General features: G+C 37.5%; 1 protein-coding gene across 5 annotated transcripts in view; it reads left to right on the top strand.

Annotated features, from left to right (window-relative positions):
• Positions 1-26450, top strand: part of BICC1 (BicC family RNA binding protein 1) — a 293760-nt gene that overhangs the window by 105974 nt on the left and 161336 nt on the right. For all 5 annotated transcript variants that reach the window (XM_073886239.1, XM_025850330.2, XM_073886238.1 and 2 more), the window contains exon 2: positions 6440-6486. In XM_073886239.1, the coding sequence (XP_073742340.1) occupies positions 6440-6486 (47 nt within the window). The remainder of the gene's footprint in view (positions 1-6439; positions 6487-26450) is intronic.

Raw genomic sequence — 26450 nt, 5'->3', positions numbered from 1 at the left:
GCAGGAAGGCTGTTGCGGAACTCTTTCCTGGGACTCCAGGGATCATGACCTGAGATGAAGGCAGACGCTTAACTGACTGAGCCACCCAGGCGCCCTGAAAAGAAATTTTTTTTGTCTGTTTCTTCTTGATTTTTCTCTATACACCTACATGTTTTTCTTGTTTTTTAATTTTTTTTTTTAAAGCAGGTGAGTGTGATTTGTTCATTGTGAATTCTGAAAGCAGGTAGGGAGTTTTAGGAAAGATGAAGTCTGAAAATCCTCACACTTACTGTGATATATAACTTTCAGAAGCCACTGTTCATTACTGATGTTTAAACCTGGAGTGTTTTTCAGTTTACTAGGTATTCGAATGACTTGAAAATTGAAAAAACTTTAAGAATAGGCTTAATGTCTACTATTCAATCAATTCTCAGAACTTTGCATTCCACTCTGGAGTGTTAGATATGATTCATGAACATAAAAAGTTCTTTGGGAGTGTATAATAACTGCATCTTCTACATCTTTTTATGATTCCTCTTTCAGTGAAATTGGCTCAATTGTCATGGAAGTTTTCTGAAAACAATAATACACAGAATAAAGTATCTCGCATAGCTCTTTTAGCATATTGATTAAATTGATCTGATAAGTGAATGTTTTAAAATTTTAGTATTTTTGCGGATGATTAGGCTACCTAAATGTTCACATTTATTTCTCAGGTGACCTTCACATACAGCAGCCTTCTTAGTTGCAAATGTGCTACAATTGGGTTAAGAAAAAGGGAAAAATGCCTTGAATCTTTATAGATTTGAAGAATTATTTCTCATTTATTTTTATATTGAACTGTTTTTGTTTGTTTTGTTTTGCTTTTTGGCTCAGATTCCACAGGGGAACACTATCCAGGGAGTGTTTAAAGATATTCCATACTGTGTTTTAAATATGAATACATAGTCCTTGTGTTTTTAGATTTGACTCCAGAAAGCATCAGCTGTTATAATGGAAAAGCATTTTAAAGTGAAAGGGATATTTAAACAAGTTTCCATATGCCCTACAAAGAATTTAAAATTGAGCCCCCCCCTTTAATTCAGTAATTAACTAAATTTGCCCTGTAGTTTGGGGGAGTATAATAGTTTACACCTGTTTCAACTTTTGCTGTTTTTATTGGCTGTGGATTTTGCCATCCCATGTTTCTTGTGAAGCAAAAATATCAAATAAAATATGGCAAAGCATTGGAGAAATTATAATGAACATAAAAATGAATTGTTCAGCTTAAAATATGAAATGCTTTACCTGCACAATCTGTAAAGCCATATTTCAGTAGTACTGAAGTAATTTATTCTTGCAGTTCTGTGTCATGAAAATAAAGACAGTTGCTTTCATTGGCAAGAATAATCCAGGGTTTTTACAATCAAAAGACTAAATTTTGGAACATCAGGCAGAAGTCATGTTATAAAGACAGTTAGAAAAAGCCTGCTAAATCATTTTGTGTGTGTTCATGGTACTGTGGAATGAAAAAGATGAGGGTGTATCGGTGTTTAAGAATGTGAAGACTCTGAAGAACTGTTACACCACAGAATATAGTCAGACTTCAAAGGTCAAGGAATGCCTTGACATCAGGATGGCTTGGCTCATTTCACAGGCAACATTTGCCCCGCCAACCATAGTGAAAAGACAGCCATTGAGTCTAGATATTATCATATCTCATGTTTTTTTTCTTTTTTTAAACCCAACTCTTTGATGATCTTCCTGAAAGTACCCTTTATTCTTCAGGCCTGGCAGGAGCTGCCCAGCTGTAATGTTGGATTAAGAGTAAAATGAGTAGCTTTTTAGTACATTGTCCTAAGAGAAATAGCTAAATTAAGTTTCTATTAAGTTTAGTTTGGTTGGAGTTGTGACCATGAAAAGATCTTTGGGATGTTGTCCCTAAAATTAAATTTTGATTTTGGCTCTATCTTACTAGTGGGTGGCTGTGAATATATGGGCCAAGATTGTAAGTTGAATGAGGTCAGGGCCTTGACAATTTTGATTGACCAGCACAGGACTTAGATATTCATGGAATGAAAGAGTGAACTTTCTATTCTTTCCTGCATCTAAAAAATGAACTTATTAAATACCTGAGTTTATATTGAGAAGTAAATATTCTGCAAACCTCCTCCCCACAATCTCTCACTTCTTCAGAGGAGTGTATATTTTAATACTGAGGAATTTGGACTATTTGAGAATTGAGTTCTCAGATTTGAGCAGATTTGAGGTGGCTGAGAGAATACTTTTGGTGTTATGTTGTTCTCCCTTAATTGGCCTCTATGGCCTTGACAGCTTTGCTTGCATAGATAGGGTCAGTAAAAGTCTGGCAGGAGACCCAGCAACCTGGGAATGAGATAAGGAATAGTTACTATAAAGCTCCCATGACATGGACTAACCATGGTTTGTACCTGAGACAATGATCTCCCTAAGTATCTGGTCAGAGTCTCTTACTAGGGTACTTGGTGGGCTTAAGGAATGGACACTACTCAGGATTTAGGGGGAAATTAGGCTCAGATTTGGAGTTTCTTATATGTAAATACTTAGAAAGAAAAAGGCCAAAGAATTTTGGTGTATTTTTGGTGCTAGTGACTATCCCTGCTTCCTCTTTCCCTTGACCTCCCAAGGTTACTAAAGGTGAAGGTTTTTTAAAATTTTATTTTATTTTATTTATTTTAAAGATTTTATTTATTTATTTGACAGAGAGAGACACAGTGAGAGAGGGAACACAAGCAGGGGGAGTAGGAGAGGGAGAAGCAGGCTTCCCGCTGAGCAGGGAGCCTGATGTGGGGCTCAGTCCCAGGACCCTGGGATCATGATCTGAGACAAAGGCAGATGCTTAACGACTGAGCCACCCAGGTGCCCCTTTCTTTTAAATTTTAGATGTTTTTCTGGAACATAGTTAATTATAATTTGGGTTTAAGGAAAATCCTCTCCCCCTTTTTTTTATTCATCCAGGGATTGAAAGGCCATTCTGTGAAGTTTGTTTAGTTGGACTTGGAATGAAGGGGCATTTCAAGGTTGTGACATAATGAGTTTATGGTGAGCAAAATAAGTGTCCTAAAGGAAATGTCTATAATAAAATGTAATTGTATTATGAAATTTAAAATGATGAATTCTAAGTTGTGAAGGAGATCCCTGTGGGTGAAAGGCGTCTTGATAGTCCTGTCTTGCTTGATAGGCCTTTGAAAATATCTTTGATTCTAAAGTTTCTTTTAAAAGAAGAGTTTCCTCAATGTCAATGGAATTTTTTCAGATTGTTGTGCCACACTATGCAATTTTGATCGCCAAGCTGTTTTGTCATTGAGTAGGGCCCCTTCAAACAATTTTTTGCTTTAGAGATAAGGAGAAAGCCCAAGAGGTGGCTGAGTTGAAGTGCCCCCAAGGCACTTACTAGTTTTGTGTCATTAGGTTTAGGCACTAAACCTTTTGTCTTGCCTAGGTAGACCCTCTAGCTAGGATCACCCATATTTTCCAGTTTATTTAGAAAGTATAAGCTTTTTTTTTTTTTTTGGTCAAATTTGCTTTTTGTGGTTTTTTTTTTTAATTTATTTTTATTTTTTAAGTAGTCTCCATGCCTAGTGTGAAACCCAATGCGGGGCCTGAGCTCACGAGCCCAAGATCAAGGCCTGAGCTGAGATGAAGAGCCGGTTGTTTAACTGACTGAGCCACCCAGGCGCCCTTCCTTTTTCGTTTTTTTTTTGTTTTGTTTTAATATTGACATATTTCCAAATTAGAGAGTGAAAATCATAATTTGTAGAGTTAACTTCCAGGAACCTATTTGTGGAAATGTGTGACTCAGATGCTCACATGTCTTTGCTCAGTTTCTTTGCTCAGTTCATGCTGTTGGAGGTATGGTATTTGTACAGAAAGTAAAGTTAAAATGGTATTGCCATTATGTATTAGGGTTTTTTTTTTTGCATGTTTTTTGTTTTGTTTTGTTTTTTGCTGCTGTAACAAATTACAAGCATAATAGTTTACAACATAAATTTATTCATATAGTTCCAGCATTCAAAAGTCTGAAATGGGTTTCATTGGCATATATCAGGGTGTTGGCAGGGCCATGCTCCCTCCAGAGGCTCCAGGGGAGAATCCATTTCCTTGCCTTTCCCAGCTTCTAGAGGCTACCTGTGTTCCTTAGCTTGTTGGCCCCATTTGTCCATCTTCAAAACCAGCAGTGTAGCATCTCTAATATCTTTCTACCCTGACCTCTCCTTTCTTTGTTATATGTCCTCCTCTCCCTCTGCTTCTGTTGTTACATCACCTTCTTGGCTTCTGACCTTCCTGCTTCCCTCTTACAAGGACCTTGTGATGACATTGGGCCCACCTGGGTAATTCAGGATCGTCTCCCTATCTCAAGAGCCTTAATTTAATCACATCTGCAAAATCCCTTTTGCCACATAAAGTAACATATTCATAGGTTCCAGGAATTAGCACATGAACATCTTTGAGTGGCTATTGTTTAGCCTGCCATTAGAATAGAGTTTTAAATTTTTTATTTCTTTTTAGCTCTTGTTTTCCTTTTTTTTCTCTAAGATTTTATGAGAGAGAGAGAGCAAGAGAGAGCACAAACGGTGGGGGAGGGAGAAGCAGGTTCCCCATTGAGCAGGGAGCCCAACTTGGGGTTTGGTCCCAGGACCCTGAGATCATGACCTGAGCTGAAGGCAGACACTTAACCAACTGAGCCACCCAGGCGCCCCTAGCTCTTGTTTTCATACATTTCCTCAAACTGTCTTTGGAAATCACAGAAACATGTACTCTGTGTTCTGATTTTTGGATGAAAACATGTTGATAAAAATACACATTTTTACAAGATTATAGAAGGTGTCTAAATTTTAATACTTGATATTTCTTTGAGGGAATTTCTTTGAGTTTTGAGTCTTCTACTTAACAGAATGATCTGCCACATTTTTTGGGTCATTAATAATTTTTTTAAATTGAGGTGTGGTTGACATACAGGAGTCTTTAATAATTTTAATAAGTGTCCTGGACACACATACACACATGTATATGCATGTACGCACAGTGTCCCTTGACAGTATTGACCATTAGGTGTTTGGGGTACCATGGTCTTCCAGATTTCATTGTCCAGGAGTTCTTGCTCTGGCTCATTTCCTTGTCTTGACCAGGGGGTGGCTTCTCCAGTTAACCACTGGTCCACCGTGCACCTGAATTTGAAACCTGTTTGGTGTTTGTTTTCCCTTTTTTTTTTTTTAAGAGAGAGAGAGCATGAATTGGGAGTGGATGTCAGGGAGGAGGAGGGGAGAGGAGGAGGGAGAGAGAGGGTCTTAAGCAGGCTCTACACCTAGCGCAGAGCCCAGCAAGGGCTCGATCTCACGACTCTAATATCATGACTTGAGCCAAAATCAAGAGTCAGGTGCTTAACCGACTAAGCCACCCAGGCACCCGTGGTGTTTGCCTTCTGAAAGATGCAGTTTGAGGCTTTTGCAAGCAAGCTGCTATTGGCTTTTGTCCCCTCTCTCCTTTTATTCAAATTGCTTACTCCTCTCCACATATTAAAAAGAAGGTTCACAGAGTTGTAAGACTTTTGAATGTAGAGACCTGGGTTTCTCCTATATTTATAGGTTGCCATTTAGATATAAAAACGATTATTCAAATGTAATGACTTTTTAATCTCACATGAAATTTTATTGTTGTCTGTGACCTTCATTATTACTGTTTCATCCTCATGTTTTTTTTTTTTTAAGATTTTATCTTTTTTTGACAGAGAGAGACACACAGCGAGAGAGGAACACAAGCAGGGGGAGTGGGAGAGGGAGAAGCAGGCTTCCCACGGAGCAGGGAGCCTGATGTGGGGCTCGATCCCACGACTCTGGGATCATGACCTGAGCCCAAGGCAGACACGCTTAACGACTGAGCCCCCCGGGCTCCCCTCATCCTCATGTTGTTTTGTCTCTCTCTTATAAATGTGAATTAAGGACTGAATTAAAGTAGTATGATGGCAGCTGAAACCCAGGTAGATTATATAGTCATTGGAAAGCATAGAACAAACAGCTGAGTGTAGACCTTGTGAGATGAACCACCAGTTGAAAAGGCAACCTCATGCCTGGGATTGGTTGCAGATAGGAAGTGCTTAGAGCAGTATAGTAGATTATATTGGTAGTTGCATTTGTTTATGTCGTTCTTTAATTATGAAAGTATGAGATTACTTTCATCTGTGTGTGAAAAGAGAGATCTGAGTCTTTCAGACAAAGAGTGTGAAATTATCTAAAGATGTATATTTGATTGAATTAGTTTTTTTTTTTTTTTTTTGGTGACTTTGCATTAGATGAGACCTGTTCAAGCAGGTGCTGAGCTTTGGGAGAGCAAGAATGGCATCTTGCTTATTACTTTTTTATTCTCAACTTGATACTTGAGAGATTTTTGAATACATAGGTTGAAAAAAAGAAACTATTTTAAATGTATACATTTTTATTTACAGCTGCTGCTGAAGGAAAAGGCAAAAGTGGGGAAGACTTTTTTCAGAAGGTAAGTTGCTTTGTCCTCCTGCCTTAGTGATAATTAAGGAGAAGTCACTGTGTCTCAGTGGTTACAGGCCCCTGAAAGCTCCCCTTCCATATGAAGGGGAATAGGTTTTGATGAGACAGCTGGAGATGCTCAGGGCAAAGAAAGGATGAGATGCTGTTTGGGAAGGAACCATTCTGACTTCTTGCTCCTCCTGAGCAACTCTAATGACATTTTTGCTTGGAGGCAGAGTCCACGAAGGCTGCCAGGTATGCTGTCCTGATTATCTTCTTTCACTGCTACCCCCTGTTGCTCCTTTCCCTGACCCTTCTTTACCTCACCTGGGATATGGAGAGGAATCCTTCACAGCTTTCCTTATTTCCGGTAAGGATGACCATGGGTGGGTTAATACAATCAGTGAAAGACACACCTTTAGACCTGCTTGCCCTCTGTTGGTGACCATGCCCAGCGTGTCCCTGACTGTCCTCTGAGAGTTCTGAACTTCACTGAAGCCAGTCTGGCTAGTTACATATAGCAAAGGGAAATAGGAGTGGACCTGATTGAAAAATGAATATGAGGAACTATGATTAGCAATTGTTTATTTCTAGTCAGCTCTATTTTAAAATAAGTGTTTTGTATAAGGGAAGATGCCTGTCTTTTCAAAGAAATTGATTCAAGTTCATGTTCTTTTTTCATTTATTTGGATTTATTATATTTGTGTCTTTGTTGTTGGGATCCAGAAAGCATGTGTGTAACAACAAATATACAGGGGTCCTGGAGTGAAATAAAGCAGCAACTATAGATGAGGTTAAATGATGCTGTAGAGGGACATCAACCTTTGGAAATCACCTCTGTGTAAGCAGATGTGGCCTTTACAGCCTCTTTATTTTTTTGCTCTGTGTGATCTACATTTTTTCTTTTTTGTCAGCTTCATTGTTTTCTGCATTCTCTGCCAAGAATATGGAAGCAAATATTTTCAGCTGATACTTGTATTGCCATTTTTTCATTCTGAAAGTATTTATTTACCACCTGCTGTATTCCACACACTGGAGAGACTAAAATGAGCAAGGCATAGTCCTTGCCCTGAAGGAATTAGTCTGGTGCCTGACAGAAAAGTCATAGAAATAGGAGAGTCTGGGACCAGAGAGGGTTAAGCACTTGACTGGGGCTTTAGGAGATAAGAAAGGACTTCTTGAGTACTTAGGAGCAGTGGTTAACTGAGGAGGTAGGCTTGGGTGGGCTGGGAGGGCATTCTGAGCAAAGAAACAAAATGTAAGAAGGCTAAACAGGGTTGGAAGAATTCCTGTGACGTTCACACTTCGGACATTTGGCTTGCACACATGATGTCTGCGGGGTTCTTAGTTCACGGTGAGATATAATATCTTGTGAAGTATCTTATTTGAGTGGGGGGGGGCTTTCCTAAAGGGACTTAAATTTTAAAAATTTAAAAATGCTATGCTGGCCAAATAGAATGTTTCAGACCACAGTTTTCCACCCTTCTTTAGGCTCATCTGTTGAAGTTTCTGTACTATACCTGAAACCCCTTACTTGGCATTATCTGATGATGGTTAATACCCAACTTATCATTACCTGGGCATTTCAGAATCCCCTGCCTCTACCTAAGGCAGGCTTGCTATGAGGGAAGAAAAGAAGACAGCAGAAATCACAGATCTGCCTTGGGTTGGCCGTGAATGTACAGATAGATGTGCTCTGTGGAAGGATTTTATTTCATTGTTCTTTAACTTGTGGATAGATGTAAAAAGCAGATTGTTCAGCTTTGTGTGACTGAGACATTTGAAAAACTGAATCAAAACATGGTGTATTTGGTCATAAAGGACCTTCATTCTTAGAAGATTTGCTAATATTTATCACCCTTTGTGGAGCCATATATACATTCCAGCAGTTTAAATAGAAACACATGTTTGAATCCAGTAACATGTGTGCGTCCAACAAACCATGAGTTGAAATCATAGATTCCATTCTTGGTCACAGGTTAATGAAGTCCCTGAATAACTAAATGGGAATAGTTTTCATCTCTTTATTTTTTTCTTTAATTCAGTAGAGTGTCTTCCTGATAAGTGTCCATACAAGATTTGGATAGTCACCCTGGAAAGAAACCTGTGACTTAATAAAAGGCAAACATTCCAAATTATAGTAATTTTCAGTGTTTTGACCAGACAGGAGTAGACATTATGGTTCATCTGTAGTAGAATGAAGTAATGGAGAAGTATTGAATTGTTCTCCAGGAACTTTCTTCTAGTTTCACACATATTCCAGTTTCACATAGTGACATTTTGGGAAGCATTTAAGAACAAGAAATAGGTCACATTGCTGGTCATTAGCATCTATGAGAAAATAGTTTTCTCAGAGTTAGGCAAATATGAAGGCTCTATATGGTTATTATTAGAATATGTTTTGGTTGACTGTAGGTGTGCATCACAAACCAAAATTAAAACTTCTCTTGAGTTGACTTTAAAATTTGATCACCCTTAGTATTTTCTAATATCTAAGTTTTGTACTGGCTTTCCCTAGAGAGGAGATTGGAGGAGGAGTGTGAGACTTTTATATGTTAGTTTTTTGTACCATTAAAATGTATGTTAAATCATGACAATATGCTTATACTAAATTTAATTATTCTCACAAAAATTTTTCAAATTAAAAGATAAAAAATCTTTAAGAAAAAATCTTTAAGAATTAGATTTGGTAGATTCACAGAAAGGGTTTAAATTGTAATTTAGCAACTACTAAGGTCATCAAATACATTGTTTCAGATTTGGAGCTATAATAGTAGTTATTTAGTTTACACTTGAAGTTCTCCTATAAAGTCACATTTATTGTTTCAGAGATTTACCTGGTTTCTACATAGTGTTTTACTGCATGTGTTTGAAATGTTTTATTTCCTCTGGTACTCTATTAGAGCAAAAGGCTAACCTGTTATAACAGAGAAACCCAATGATTTAGTGGCTTAAAGAACTGTTATTTCTTTTACTTTCTTATAACATTGTAAGGAGAATATTCCCCATTGGTGGGTGGCTCTATCCTATGCTGTCAGTTAAAGACCTGGATTCCTTCTAAGAAGTAGCTCTGCTACTCCTTATGGAATGGACCTCATCCTTGTGGTTGATTTGGGTGAGTACCATGTCCAAATGTGAGCTGGTAAGAAACAGCAAGAGTATGGAGGAAGTATGCCCCAGTCTTAAGGCCTGGGCCTGGAGGCATATGTCACTTCTCATATTCGATTGGAGAAAACTTAGTTATGTAGCCTTACCTAACTGTAGTCATGGGGGTGGGGGGGTAGAGGAGCATATGGAAGGAGGATTGATTTTTGCAAGCACTGTCTACCAAAAGGCAGATAGTTATGAAAAATGGGTGTGGTCAGAGTGTAATGCCTTCCTGTGGTATGCTTGGAAACCTTTTGTGTTAGTTTGTTAGGGCTGCTGTAACAGAGTATCACAAACTGGGTGGCAACAGAAATTGACTGTTTTCACAGTTCTGGAAGTAGGAGTCCAAGAGCAAGGTGTCAACACGGTTGGTTCCTTCTGCAGACTGTGAGGGAGAATCTGTTCCATTCCTCTCTCCAAGCTTTTGGTGGTTTGCTTACCATTTTTGGTGTTCCTTGGCTTGTAGAAGTGTCATCCCTATCACTGCCTTTGCCTTTATAGGCATCCTCCTTGTATGTGTGTCTCTCTATCCAAATTTTCTCTTTTTGTAAGGTCATATTGGATTAGGGCTCACCCCAGTGATCTCATCTTACTAATTACATCTGCAGTGACCCTATTTCCAAATAAGGTCACATTCTGAGGTATTGGGAATTAGGATTTCAACATAGGGATTTTTGTGGGACACAATTCAACCTATAAACACTTCTTAATGGAGGAAATCATTCGGTAGGAAAATTCAGTATAATTAGAAAATTTTCCTAAAACTGTAAATGTTATTTGTCACACATTAATGTATACATTTTAACTGCCTAGTCATTTATACTAAATTTGTTTTTTTCCTTATTACAAGTCATTTCTGAATTGTCTAGAACAAATATATAATTAACACAGAAGAAAGAGAAAAAATGTAATCTGTCATCCCATCTTTGAAAGAGAACTATTTGTATACCCTTAGCCTTTTTTTCTGTGTATATTAAAAATACATATAAAGTGCTTTTTAAATATTCTCTGATTGGCTTATAGCATTATAAATCAGACTGTTTGCATTGGATACATTCCAAATGTTTTTCTGTATGAATGCTTTGCAAGATCCCCAGTAATTGTACTTTTTATTCTTTGGCTCTGACTATACTTACAAAAAGGAGGGAATGGATACAACTTTATCAATTCTTTCTTGCTCATTGTCCACCTCTCATGGCAACTTTAATTGAAACACATGGAAATGATCTGCCAGGGTTTTTACAGTTCTTTGGGCAGTTGTTCATGGCTTACTCACTGTCTGTCCTGTTTCCTTTTAATCAGTTCTTTTTTTTCTTGTGAAATGATTATGGCCAGATCAGAGGGGAAAATGTGTTACAGTATATTAGGTGGGGTTGAGTATAGCGATTATGCTACAAATGTGACTCATCAAAGCACAGTGCTTTACTTAGGCATCCTGAATCCCAACGGCTAAAGAAGACAAAATCGAGTCAGCATCATAATTGATGAAAGCTATGTTTTCCATTGCATCAGGTTATATACATTATTTCTCCCCAAAGTACACATAACATTTTTTAATGTAGGGGTAGTTTATAGTCTTAAAATGTGTCAGTTTGGAAAACTGACCCATAAACTATGGCTTTTCATGAAAGCCAACCATAAGACTAACATAAATAAGATACTGTTTGGTGGCCTATGTGATGTATTTTTAGTACCCTCAAACTCATCCTTTTAAGGCAAACATTACTTTTATCATTTTAAGACTGGAAAGTAGCAAGTGTTGTTTTCTGGGGAAAATTGTGGAAGGAGTATTTGTTTCCCTCTGCACCACAAAATGAGTGTTTCAGATGATCTTGGAGGGGACTTCTTTAATCTTTTTACTGGGGCAGGGGCCAAGGCAGAAATTATAGAATTGCTTCTACTTTTCCCACTGGTCATTTTTTTGTATGTGTTGAATAGATATTCCTCTGGTAATAGAAATAAGCTTTGGTTTAATTATTTAAAAATGAGTTTAACTTATTATAGCCTATGATATACTTTCTCTAACACTGAGACTTTATGCTTAAACATTTTAAATTCTATTTAAATAAAATCAGGATATTTTAAAGTTTTAATCTTAGTGTTTGTTTGTATCCACATGATTCACAAATTCAAACATTACAAAAGGTAATCACAAAAGGTAATGTATCCACATGATTCACAATTCAAACATTACAAAAAGGTGTATATACAGTGAAGAGTATTTGGTGTCACAGTTCTGAAGATGTGTGGAGAAGGCTATGCAGCATTACTGTATAGCAGTATACAGTTGCATTGATTCTAATCTTATGCAAAGGTGATCAGCAATGGATGTCACCACTAATGGGCAGTTAAGTCTTGAAGCTAACATTCAGAGATGCTGAGTTCTTATTCCTGATTATAACACCATGGCCCTGAGAGTAAGTTTCAGTGAGAGAATTTGTTGTCATGGTTCTCTCCTATGACTGGCCATGTATAGAACTTAGAAAAATGGAACAACCCTTCCAAAATAGGTTGTCTAATCATCCTTTTGAAAGTTGTTAAGGTAAGAATCAATCATTTTTTGTTTTTTTTAAAAGATTTTATTTATTTGAGAGAGAGAGTATGAGAGAGTGAGTGAACACACATGAGCAGGGGGGAGGGGCAGAGGGAGAGGGAGAAGCAGAGTCCCCACTGAGCAGGGAACCCTATTCAGGACTCCATCCCAGGACCCTGGGATCATGACCTGAGCCAAAGCAGATGCTTAACTGACTGAGCCACCCAGGTGTCCTGATCCTGTGTTTTTTAAAAGATTTATTTATTTATTAGAGAGAGAGAGAGAGAGAGAGAGATCATGAGAGCAAGAGATAGAGTGGGGGGAAGGACAGAGGGAAAAGGAGAGAATCCTCAAGCTGACTCCCTGCTGAGTACAGAGCCAGATGTGGGGCTCCATCCCAGGACCCTGAGGTAATGATCTGAGCTGAAATCAAGAGTCGAACACTCAACTGACTGAGCCACCCAGGCGCCCCTTGATATCCTATTTTTAATGCCTTGTAATTTGCTCTCTATTATTTAGCAGATAAGGGTGAGAAAAGATTAAGAAAAAGACCATCTAAGTAACTTGTTCATCATCCATTCATCTGGTTTTCTAAGTTCTGTCTTGGTGTTTTATCTGACATGAGAAGCCTGGGTGTTGGGTCCATGTTTATAGCAGCCTGTATAATCACCTGTAGAGTTCAGTTGTCATGTTCTATTTTAGCTTTATTTCTGGTAGCCATTTCACACAACTGCTTTATGAAAACCCATTTTGTCTTTTATTCCTCTCTCTGCAACCATGGAGTAGGGGATGTCATTAAGATTCCTGTAAAACATATCTTGATGGTAGTCAATATACCCTAATTACTACTATGATTTTGAATAATAATCTTAAATCAGTATCTGGTGAAGTTTAGTTTTTTCTGGTTAAAATATTCTTCTCTCTTCTTGAAACCAAACTCAAAGCATTGGTTCATGTGGAAAATCAAACTGAATTCATGAAAATAGGTTGTTTAAGAACTGTTACCAGGCAGGACTCTGGATTAGTGACATGCAGTATACCTGGCATAGAATGACAATTGAAAGGTCCAGTTAAATGATTTATCGGTCTTAGTTTAAAATGGCTTTTATATTATTTTATAAAATGCTCTCCCTGAGTGGATTAAAGTCCTTAACTCCTATAGTTGTCAAGATTTTCTTAATTGAAAAATATTGAGATACAAACTTCTTTATTTATGGTTGATTTTAAGATTTCAGGACAATTTTCACATTACACAGATAAGAATTACACTAATTGATAAAATGCAAATATAAACATATTTGTGAAGATTAGAAGCAATTTTTCAAGACAGTGGCATTAACTATTTCTGAGGAAGGATTAAGTTTGATTAGTTCTAATCAGAGGAGCCTTGCAATTGCTTTGGTAGTCTGTGTATGTGTGTATATTTAATTATGTCCTTTGATTGTCATATGATTCAAATAATTTTTATATCTAAGAAAGATAAATTCAGTCTTGTATATACATAGAACATCATCAGAGAGGTGTCTGAAGATCATTGTAAAAGGACGTTCATGTGGTAATATGTATAATAATTAATCAAAAATAACCTACATGCTTAATGTAATGCTTGAAATATGCTATATCCAAACTTTATATTATTAGGTAGGCATTAAAAATCATACTTTTTTGGTAAATAATTAAGGCATTGAGAAAATGATTATCATATAAGTGCAAAAATCAGAACAGAAGGTATACAAACAGCTTGTCTCAAATTTTCATACATATATTTATGCCTTGAAAAATGATTGGGCAGGAGTTATGCCAAATGATAACAGCGACTGTCTTGGCTGTGGGATTATGGTTCATTTTTATTCTTTCTCTATACTTTCCTATATTTGGCATCTAATACTTTTAAAACCAAAATTAACAACCACTGCCATGTCATGGCGAAAAGCAGATCATCATGGCTAATAGTTTGAGGTTGTTCACAGATGCACAAATTGTTGTCAATTTATAGCATATACAAAATTTTGTTGAAAGAAGTCTGAGAGGTCATCTGGTTCTGCTTCCCGTCAAATACTGAAGTTTGTATCTGTATCTTCTGTATCACAACAGTTGTAAACAGAGTAGATCTCAGATATATACAAGTCAGGTTATGTTTTAGTCAGTGCTAATATTTTAGAAAGGCCCTCCCCATTTGCCCTTGTTTTGCCATTTGGAGGTCGAAAAATTTTTGAAGATGGTTTTTACAACATCTCTATGTCTTCTTTAGACTAAAGATACTTAGTTTCTGATTTATCATATGACTTAATTTTCAGACCTCTAACCATTCTGTTCACTTTCAAGGTCAGCGTCCCATCTTAAATGTGGCAACAATATCTGGGTATGATATTTTGTCTGTACAGTTATAGTGAGGCCATAATACCTGTGATATTGATGTGATTCAGAAGTAGCTAAGAATTGGGCGCCTGGGTGGCTCAGTTGGTTAAGCAACTGCCTTCGGCTCAGGTCATGATCCTGGAGTCCCGGGATCGAGTCCCGCATCGGGCTCCCTGCTCGGCGAGGAGCCTGCTTCTCCCTCTGACCCTCTCCCCTCACATGTACTCTCTCTCTCTCATTCTCGCTCTCTCAAATAAATAAGTCTTAAGAAAAAAAAAGAAGTAGCTAAGGATTACATAACCTTCAGGTACTGTGCGTTGGTACAGACATGAAGAATTGGCTTTTCTTGCCATTCTTCACCCAGCTGAAGAAGGCTGGCCCCAATTCATCGCTAGGTACATAACATAAAATGAGGATAATTGCTTTCAGACTGGCAGGTCAAGGCCCACTTAGATATAGCTCACATGCTCTGTCTCTCAAGCTCATGACCTGACATTTGGCTTGGAGAAAATGTTGCCATTATGGTGGCCAGCGTATGAAAGTGTAGAAAGCATGTCCCTGAAAGAGTTCACCTGGCTCTGTGACTCACTAGTCAAAGCTGTGTGATGTCCTTTCTTTTATGGACTCCATAATGTTATCTAGGGTAAAAGACTCAGCTGAAGGATTACAGTCCATAAAATGATGGGGTCAGTGTAGTGCCATTTAGTGTGACTCAAGTGAATGCTATGACATTTAGTAAAGAGCTTAAGCCTTATTGACTGAAATGGGTTCACAGAAGAATTAGTACATTTTAAAGTTGGATGTGGTGATGGTGTTTTTACCTTCTAGACAGTGCTCTGAATAGTCTTGGATTGAGTTTTTTCAAGGTCAGACAGCTAGTTGGTGGCAGCTGACTTGAAGAGTCCTTTTCTGACTTTATTTTTTTACTATTGTTAATAAAACATAAGTGATTTTCTTTAAATGAGCAATTATCATGCCCCCTTGGGTGGGCTGTGCTTCTATAGTTGAGAGAAGTTCTATCTAAAGCTACAGGTTATGCTAATTAGGGCTCTGAAGTGGGGTTGTTACAGCGCACAAGATGGACAACTACAAGGCTGGAGGCAAATTAGTACAGTAAAATAAATGGTATGGATTTTGTAGTCCTTTATATCTTGTTTAAACAGGTTTCAAAATCACATTGAAGTTGGTCATTTTGAAGTTTTTACTTCCGGTATTTTATTCTATCTAGAAGACTTAAAATAATAGTTTGTTGTAATCTCATGAACCGGTCCTTTCTTGAATTTTGGGACTCTTTCTTTTTTTTTTAAGAACAACTTTCTTCTTGATTTGTTTAATGTTTTGCATTTTTTTAGACAAGGTAGATTATTTTGGAATTTATTCTCAACTCTTAACTTGCTTGTGTCTCTGAATAGTACTTTTAAATATATGTACTTCATTACATACCTGCCTTCCCACATACCTTGCTGTGAAGAAGGAGAGGAGCAAGCCATGTTCTGCACTACTTCACTCTATTTCCCAGGTCATCCAGCCACACCTGATGGGCCTAGATGTGGGTACCAGATCCAGTGATGAACTTTCTATAGGCACTGGCCATGACCAGTGTGATGGGCTCTGAAAACTCATGGAATGAGATTCATCTCTAACAAATTGGGAAACCAAGACCCAGAGTGGTAGTGGGAATGGAATGGGAAAGGTCATGATGTAGGATGGGGTGAGGGAGAAGCCAGGGGGATGGAGTTGGCAATGAAAAATCTGGAATTACAAGGGAGAAGCAGCTGTAAGTAAGCAGAAGAAGCCCATCCACAGAAGGCAGGCAACATGGAACAGAAAACAGAGATGAGCAGATAATGCCAGAAGTGAGAGATGCCCCTACAGAGAGTTGGCACAGTTTGTGTTGCTTCTCAAAGTTTAATCTATAGGTGTCCTTGGAGTCTTCTCCCCTTTTCTTGATGTAGTTGAGAAGTTGTGAGGTGTTGTAATCAAGATGCAGACTAAAACACATAAAAGGCATCCTATTACTTGAATAATTATATAATTGCCCTCTCTTCAAAAGGCTTATGCATTATATGTAGAGTAGTTTAACTCCTCAACAAATGGCTCAAATTAAATTTTATCTTTAAAGGAGCAGTGCTCTTTATAGATGAGGCATAAGGACATTTTCTTAAAACCTGTCATTAAAATTATAGCAGCAGTACTGTTTAAAACATGAAAAAAACCCACTATACTAGTGTATGATGAATACTCTACACACACACACACACACACACACACGTACATACTGTATGTGAATAGTATTCTTATTCAGGGTGTGTTTCTTTTTGCTAGTCAGTTGCCAGCATTATTCAAGGAATAATAAGGTCATTGCTATTAATATCCTAGGTGGAAAAAGCTTGTGCTGTCCCTATTTTTCAAAAAGATTTTGTTGTGGGATTTCCTTCTTCTTTTTGGCCATTGACATTAATGTTGTTTCAGTCAATATTATACCTTTTGTGGGAAGTTTGTAGTCAGCCAACATGCAGAGGGATTGGTTCAGCATGAAACATTCTCCGTTTTTCTTAATTGTGGTTAAGGAGAACTCTTCGTTACTCTATGCCTCTTTATGTAACATGATCTTTGAATTAAATTATTAAATATTCTGAATGTTATTCTCTTTTTTTGTATGTTTAGCAGTTGTGGCTTGTCCCAAACTAGTTCTTTTGCAGTTTTTTATTTCTTTGGGCATAAATTCCTTCTTTAAAAGAGTTGGTTTTTGGCACTTCAAGTAGTGAAAAAATAGATTTCATTACCTTTCTTTTTTCTTTCCTTTGATGAAATCAAAATGCTATGAGAAGGGTGTACGTATGTGTTTCCTTCCTTAGCATTTACTACTTTTAGTACTGTGGTCACCCTAGATTATCAGTCAGTCATTCAAATTTTCTGCTTCTTAATGGTTAAAGTGATGATAGGTGGGGAATGAAGGAATTTAGCCAGAGATGAAACCAACTACTGGCAAATATGTAGAAGTTTCTGTATTTCTTTCTTAGTTTTTTCTTGAGTTCACCATCAATTACTCTTTTAAGAGAATAAAACCACCCAGCTTCATTCCCATGTGCCTGTTTACTTTGGAGTTACCAGGAAACCTTAATCCCCTGTGAATGAGAAAATGTCTAACTTAGTTTGAAGTTCTTTTCTTAAATAGAACTTCTTGTTAATTTTTCCATGGGATCTTCAAAGACAATGGTTGTAAGTCAATAGGGGGTGCTGTTTGAGAAGCTCTGTGGCATAGGTTTCCCTCTGGTTTGCAGGTTTGGAGAGCCTGTTTTTCTTCAGCCAGTACCTTGAGAGGGAGGTATTAACAAAATCGAGGAGATAGTATATATTTCAGTACTTAATTGGAACATGGATATGTTTCTTCTCATTTGAGTACCACTCCACTTTAGTATCCCTCTCATAAATTAAAAATATGATGAGCTACCTCATAATCTGTGAATCTAAAACTCTCCCGTTGTCTTTTAGGGTCCATGGGACTGCTAAAGAAGAAATAATTTCTACGTTCAAAGAGTTTTCAAGCAAAGGGGGAAAATGCTTATACAAGGGGCTAGAGTGAATGATTATGTATTGGCTTTACAATAGGATGCCACTCCTTTGATACTTACCTCGCTGGGACTGTCCAGCTACAGGACTGCAGAGTGAAAAGGTGGCTCTCTGGCCCCTGTCTTCAAGAAGGTCACACTCTAGGAGAGAAAGTGTTTGAGTAGACATATGAGGGGTATGTGAACTGAGTATGATTACTGTGTTGGGTAAGATTAGATAAGACTTTGCGGGAGAGTTTCTGGCAGAGAGCAGGGATTAGATTAGGTTAAGATGTCTTACAGACCTGTGATTTTATGACTTCAATGTCTTAATGGAGGCAAAATGGAAAGCCTTCCTGGCAGAAAGAACCAACTAAGTGCCTTTGCAAAGGTAGGACAAGGGAGAGGGGAGACTGTTTCTCTGTCACATGGTTCAGAAAACAAATGAGTTGAAAGTGATATATATCATTATATCATTTCATCTAAGTTAATTATGCACACATCCAAGTGAAAAGTTGGGAGGATGAGTAGAAGGATTTGAAATCCAGATTAAATTTAGGGGATCCTGTTGTCTGTATTCATTGTCTCCTGAAAGATGGTGAAATTTAAAAAGATAACCACACATTTTGCAATATGATTTGTTTCGCAGCTTTTGACTTCTTTCTAAGTGCTGGGTTTAGGGATGTGATATTACTTTCTTCTTCCCACTACTTTTCTGGATGATAAATGCATTCTCCCATGCTTTGAAACACGAGTTTTCAACTACTGTAGTGCCTTCCTTGCATTTTGGGTGATAAGTTTTCCAAGTTTGGAATGATGGCTATAAAATAAATAGCATCGTTTAAGTAAGTACTGAACCTTCTATGGTATATGTTTTTCAAAAAATGTATTTTTCAGAAAGACAGTTCAAAGTTTTGGCTTTGCAGTTTACTTCTGGCTGTGTTTTATGAAAATCAGACTGAAACTTCTGAGACCAGTAGTTCAAATTTGGCAAATAATAGAAAATTTGGTTCTATTTGTATAAAATTAAAGACACCCGTAAAGAAATCTTTGGCTATCAGTTTAGCATACTGTAGTATTAGCGTGAAACCACGAGTATAATGATGAACAAGTACAGAGAAGAGAAAGCCAAGAATATTTGAGAGCTAGTATTGTATGCAGAATAAATATAGCCAATTCTCAATTTTTCAGGGACAGATTTTCTAGCTGAATTCGCTGGAGTTCATGTTCCTATTCTCATTTCCCAAACTCTACCATTAACCATTTTAGTGTTGGTAAACTCTTAATCTACAGCGGTGTTCTTAATTGTCTTTGGTGTGTTTGTCCAAGGACCTTTTAAAAACTATTGATGCCCAAACTTAGAGATTCTGATTTAACTGTTCTGGAAGTAAAGTTAGGGCATTAGTAATTTTTTTTTTTTTAAGTGGCCCATGACTTCAGTATGTAGCCAAGGTTGGGAACCACTGATGGGGAGAATGAGCAAGTGCTAACAGAAATTGTAAGTTCATGTTGGTCTCTAATGCTGATAAAAGAGAATGAATTTTATGTATTTTTATGTTTGTGTCAGTTACTAATGGATTTCATTTTCTATTGAGTTTCATTCTCTAACGACTAAATGTTCATGGTATTAGTTCTAAGGAGGTATACTGTGAAACGCTAGTTCTGCATTATGTCAATAAATATCATATTTTTAAAAGTTCCATGATTAGGTGAGTTTGAGGAATGCTGTCATATACACTTAAAAAATATTCTTTCTTTCAAAACTGCCTACAGACTGTAATGTCCTAGTTATTTTTATTTTGTGAATTTGTTAGGGAAATATGTAATATGCAGCACTTCACAATATCATTTGATGAAAAAAAATTTTTTGGTGAAAATCTAGTGTACAGAATTCAACAATCAACGAATCATTTGGAAATTCCTTTAAAACACACACACAAACACACACACACACACCAAGATTTGTGTTAGGGCTGGATGTGATGATACAAAGGAGGCTTTTTAAAAAATATTTTTCCTCAGTGTGCCTCATGTTAGGGATGAGAGTGTAAATCATTTCAGAGTATATGATTCTTTTCTAAAACACAACCACTATCATTTTATATCTGTGCTCTGAATTCCTTTAACGTTTCTCCATTGCCTCCAAGATAAAGCTAAATTTCCACCTTTGGCTTTGAACATTAATTACATTCGGTTCCTTCTTGCTTATTTAACTTTGTCTCCCATTGCTCCTCACACCATTCCTGTTGGCATCAACCAGTGGCATCCCCAAGCCATGATCATTCTTGACTTTAATGACTGCAGATAAAAATATCTACCCACCTAGAAAGTCATTTTCATATTTCGATTTCTGACCTTTCCAGTTATATAGCTAAAAGCCCCATCGTTTTGTGGCATGTTCTGGACTGTTCCATCCCACATTGACAGTTTTTATTTGTTTATGTGTTGCATTTACATATCTGTATCACTTTGGATTTTATTAAAAAGTTAACTTGCTTACCTTGTTCTGTTCTTTTGAGTTAATATACTAATAGTCCAACTAGTTTCTGAACTCTTGAGAGGCTCAGGTATTTTGGGGCCTAACACATTGCTCTGTGTGCATGGTTGGGACTAAGTAACTTCTTAGCATCATGGTATTGTAGGACTGAAAAGGACCATAGAGATTTCCTAAGTTAGCATACAAATGAGGGAAGACCTAGAGAATTTAAGCAATTTGTCCAGGTCCTATAACTATCTAATTGTTGAAGTGGGGGAGGAAACTCAATTCACCATTTTTCTTTTCCTTTCTTTTCCTTTCTTTTCTTTCTTTCTCTCTCTCTCTCTTTTTCATTACACTGACAATTCAAATCTTTTAAAAATCTCTGTGCTCTTTTAGGAAAAATAAAAATCTCCTGTCTTTGTTGTTAGTGGGAAAACATAGTAAGTTAAATATGGTTACCTAACAGATCAAAGCAATAAGAGAGCTGTCTTATTCCCCACCCTGCCAACACACACACAAAAAGATGCTTTAGAGGTTCTTAGGGGGTACTTGTCTGATATGGGAAGCTTGGTCTTTAAAACTTGGATCTTCCAGAGGTGATTATAATGTGTATTTCTTTATACTATCTCCTCTTTATCCCTTCTTCTTTCCCCTGATTCAAAGCCATGCCCTCATTTTGAAGCAATCCACAAATGAAACAAGTAAGAGATGTCAATATTAGAAAGAACACTAAACCAGGAGCCATGAGATCTGTTGAATCCCAGTCCATTAACCAACTGTGAAATCTTGGGCAAGTCATTCGTCATTTGAGACTCCATTCTCCTATTTGTAAAATGGGGATAATTCCTCATAGATTTGGTGTTAAAATCAGTTGAAATAGAACAGTTTCAAGTCAGCTGAAATTAAAAAGCTTTGATCAAAGGTGGGAGATTATTTGGTTCTTCAGAGAGACCCTTCTATGTCAGTGCTTAAGGGAAGGCTGCGGGGCCTTATAGTTTTAGGATAGGACTCCATGTTTTTAGTTGTTTGGAAAAAAACACACACACTTCTATAATATAAAAACTCTTCCTAGTTTAGAATTGAATGACTTATATTTATTTGGAGATACTACTTTCTCTGGATTCTTGTGTTGAGAAAAGATTCCATTTGTTGCTTTATTATTGAAACATGTTTATGTTTTCTGCATTTTATAGTAAAAATGTTTTCTTCTTAGTGGAGTTTTTTTTTCTTTAATTTTTTTCTTGAGGTGGTGTTGATGGTGTTAAGTTCTCATGCAATAGGATAGTTCATTACTATTAGAAATACTGTTACTCCTTTGTTATGAAATGGAAAATTGTCAGGGAATGATAGGCCATGGCTGGATGAGGTTTGCTATCAATGAAGAATTATCAGGGCATGCTGAATTTTCATTTTGGATGCAAAAATATTTTAGTTTTACTTGGCAGAAGAGGATAAAAAGAAAATCCAAGCAACTTCTTGATTCAGGAGCTGCCAGTTCTCTCTGTGGCTCAAGGAACCTTTCATGTCTCAGCCACAAGAATCTGCCATTTTGGTTCTGATGTACATTGCCTTCCCTCTGCTCTCGAGTTCTGCTTTCAGCTTGTGGCTTCAGAGCCCTTTGCTTGGAGGCAATAAGAGTCCTTTGAAGACTGCTTATGAACTCCTCCTTCTACGGCCTGTTGGCCTACTAGGATGGGTAGTGGGAGCCACGCATCATTATTGGTGTGAAAGCTTTTAGTGAATATGGAATGCAGGGCACTGTTACGTCTGTGCAGTGACATGATAAGACAGCAGATTCTGGTAGTTGCTGTGAGTGGTGGTACTTTTTGGGGATCAATATATAGGTGTGGATGTTGTAACTGACTGTTAGTACAGGCACAATGGGCTGGGTGGGGGTCAGGTAACGTTAGTGCTGTGGTGCTGGGGAAGCCCCTTAAATAGTACCTGTAAGGTGAAGAAGGCCTGGGAACTTGGGGAGGTATGAGACAAGACAGGAAGATAAAGGGGTGGATGTGAGGAAATGGGAATGAAGAATTTTTTTTTTAATTTTTATTTTTTTAATTAAATTTTTTCTAATTGAAATATAGTTGATACAATGTTACATTAGTCTCAGGCGTACAACAACAACTCTGTATGTTCCACTCTGCTCACCACAAGTGTAGCCACCATCTGTCACCATTCAGTGTTTTTACAACACCGTGGACTGTATTCCCTATGCTGTGCCTTTTTCATTCCTTATAGGAATGGGGAATCTTGGTAGGATCTAGTGGATGAAGAAGAAGAACACGAAAGAATTAAGGATGACTTCAAGGTTTCTAATATGAAAGGGACGGACATAGTAACATATAGCAGGAGAGCTGTTCTGAAGAGAAATGTTGACTTGAAGTCAAGATGGATATGTAGGTGGAGTGCTCAGGAGAGAGTTCAGGGCTGAAAATAGTGACTTATTAGGAATACCTTGCATTCTAGAAATAGGTGGTGCATGTAAAATTGCCTATAAATTAGGAGTTTTTAAATTCATCTCCGTAACATTACCAAAAATTGCAGTTGTGTTTTATGGTAAGTGATTATGGCAGGTATTTTAAAAGACCATTTGAAAAAATGGCTAGAAAATACCCAATAGAGAATGTGGGGCTGAACTTGGAATGAGTCAGGCCACAGTTAAAGAAGAACACTTGATTTATTGGGCTCTTGCCTTCTTTGCTCTCCTCCTTTCTCTGGCTTGTCTTCCCCAACTCTCCTGCCCTCTTGTTGGTCTCTGAGCTTCCCAGATGTAGAACAGTGTCTCACTGGCACATAAGCATCAATATGTGGCCACCCAGAGTTCATAGACTTGAACGTTCCTTCCTCCTGAGAGCTGTGTGTGTCACATCCGCCTCCCCCGTGGTTTTGTGGCATGCTGGTGATGAGAAAGGAGGCCCAAAACTAATGTACCAGTTTACCGACAGCTAGTGGTTGTGAAAAGAACATTGGATGAGGAGGAAGAAGAGGGAGATAATCCCGGTGCCAGATAGCTCTTCTAGGTCTCTGGTTCCTGATTCATTAAGGGAGGGCCAGAACTATCCAGTCTCTAAAGCTCTGATATTCTGTTTTTTAGTGCATGGAAGTAAGATCCATATCCATACTGTAAGTGTTCCCAATAAATCAAAGCAGGGTCCAAGTAGCAGCTCACAGAGCATATTTGTTCTTCATGTGAAGTTTATGTAACACTCTTAAGTTTGCCAGATTTTCCTAAACTTCCCATTAAGATAGGGCAGTAGGAGGGCCTTCAACTGTTAGAGTGTTTTGATGAGCAGGCCCACTGTTGAACTTAATCCAGGTTGATCTTCCTGGGAACCATGAGGGTAATGAGAAATGGGGTCAGGTACAAGAAGGAATTCAAGATTTGCCCTTAGCCTCACAACTAGATCTTGTTAACTAAATTTTAGACAGAAATTGTAATTTCTCATTAAGCATAAGAAAACATGATTTTGTATTTCCTTTTCTGGTGGAGGCAATACATAGTAAGTTAAGCAATATAAATATCTCAGAAAGGATTGGGTGAATAAAAGAATCCACAGTGTAGTTTTCATTCTAGGCTCACATCATATGGCTTACCTTTGTTCAGTGACAACATTCCTTGCAGGTTTTGTTTACTATTTGGGTACTGAAAGGTCTTGGTTTTATAGAAAGAATCATTATTTAGAGTGTTTGTACTAAAATGTTTACCTGTAACAGGGCTATAATGAAATGTAATAACTTGTCTTTATTCATATTGAAGAAAGAAAGCTGTATCGTGGCTTCTTTATATGTAAAATTTTAAGATGTTTTAACTCACTAGATTCTAAAGAAATTACAGACTGCCCTTCTCTCCTTTCTCTGAGTTCTTGAATCCCAGAGACCAAAATGCAGCTTAAGTGTGCTGAATCTTCATATGGTTGTTGTAGACGTGGAATAAAGTTACTCAATACGTATTTGTTGGTCAAGTGAATGAAATGATGAATTTTCTCATTAAAAAGTGTTTTTTTTTTGAGCCCTTTAGTGTGTGCCAGGCACTGTGTTGGGCCTTAGGAATACAATGGTGAGCAATCAGACATAAGTTCTGCCATTATAGAACAAATGGAAATTTTACTGAAGGATATACAAAATACAAGAAAATAAGCAAATAGAATAATGATTGATTATGATACATCTGTGAAAAGAACAGGTACAGAAGTAAGGAAAGGCTTATAAATGATGAACACATCAAATAGAAAAGAACTCACTTTTTTAAAACTAGTTTCAGGAGACAGCTAAATTTTAATAATTTGCTTTGAATAGACAAGAAGCTTTCTTAAGTATTTACTTCAACTTTCAAAAACAATTCTTTACCCTCCCACTTAGACCAATACATTTAAGGAATCCTACCCATCCAGGATATAATTATATTTTCTTTCATTTGTGAAAGATGTGAAAAATGCAATAATACATTCCTTAGAGCTAAGTCTCAGCAGGAATAATGAAGCATCTCATTTGATATATTATTCCATTACCTGTGATGTCAAGACAGTTGGTAAATAATTTCTTTTTACAGAGTAACCAAAATGGGGGGAAGGGAGGGAGAGGAAGAAAGATTTAACCCAGTCTAAACAGTCTGAGCCCCAGAAAATGATTTAGGGAAGCTTTGTCATGTGATGGCTGCTATTCATTATCGGGGTTTTGTTTGCCTTTTAAATCACGGCAGTGCTTGGACTGCGGTTTTGCTGTCCTGCCCTTTCTTCATGTTGGAATTTTTCTAGGGCTTTTTGCGAATTCAGAGACAGATGTTTGTCTTCCTGATGTTAGGGGATGATTTGGCGCCATCTAGGTTGATTTTTTGCTATCTCCGAAGGAACACTATTTCTGAAATAGTTTAAGCAAGGACAGCTGCTGAAAGGACATGTTGGTGGTGCCTTCATGCCCTGGCTAGTCAAATACTCATCAGTCTTACAGAGACTAAGCAATTGTAATTTTAGGTTCTGATAATGCAATGAAGGTTATCACTTGTATTTTAGGAAACCAATAGCTTTTACACTTTCAATGAAGAATTAATTGGCCACATGGTTAATAATGTGGTTATAGAGAGAACCTCACATAAGGGAAGGGTGTGTGTGTGTGGTAAAATACACATAATGTAACATTTACCATTTTAATCATGTTTAAGTATACAATTCAGTGGCATTAAGTACATGCACATTTTTGTGCTACTTTAAGAGATTCTTGCTGTGAAATAACATCCTACCTGAATTGATATTTTGACATTAAGATGGCCATATATTTATAAAGAATATAGGGACAAAAATATAAAATTGAATCACAGATATAAATTATTTTGCTGGAAAGATAAAATTTTGAAATTATAATAGCATTGTTGCAAATTTACAGTAAAACTGGAATAGCCAGGGTTCTTAGAAGCCAGCGTAGCACACTTAAATGAACAGTAACTGGCTACTCTAAAGCTGGCATTTAGAATTATTAAGGAGTTGGTAGGTGCTTGAGTGCCTAGAAAGAAGTACAAGGAGGTCTCTGCATTTTGTGAGGGGTGGGGTAGGCATAGACACGAACGGCAGCTGCTCCCTGTGGCTTCTTAGTCCCACGTTGTGAAAGATGCTGGTGGGCAGGAGCAGAGTGCTGTCACGTGGAGCACTTAGCCTGTCTTCCCTGAAATGTTTAAATTACATCCGTGTGTTTTGTGTTCTGGGATGAAGCATAGTGACTTTGGTAGGGCAGAGGAGGGGGTCAGAGAGAGGAGTTCTAGGCTGGCTGTATTCCTGGAACTTTGTGGAACTTTTTCTGTAATGGGTTCCTGATGACTTGAGAACATCTCAGAGCCTTGCCTTCATGTCTGGCCTGTACAGTCACCATTTCAGTTCCACTTGTCTTGTTGTCCTCTGTGCAGTGAGTGGTCT

The sequence above is a fragment of the Callorhinus ursinus genome, unplaced genomic scaffold (genome assembly GCF_003265705.2).
Source record: "Callorhinus ursinus isolate GAN/ISIS: 27379988/994484 unplaced genomic scaffold, GSC_fseal_2.0 scaffold69, whole genome shotgun sequence".
Classification (NCBI taxonomy): Eukaryota; Metazoa; Chordata; class Mammalia; order Carnivora; family Otariidae; genus Callorhinus; species Callorhinus ursinus.
This window is presented reverse-complemented; position numbering and strand designations above follow the sequence as displayed.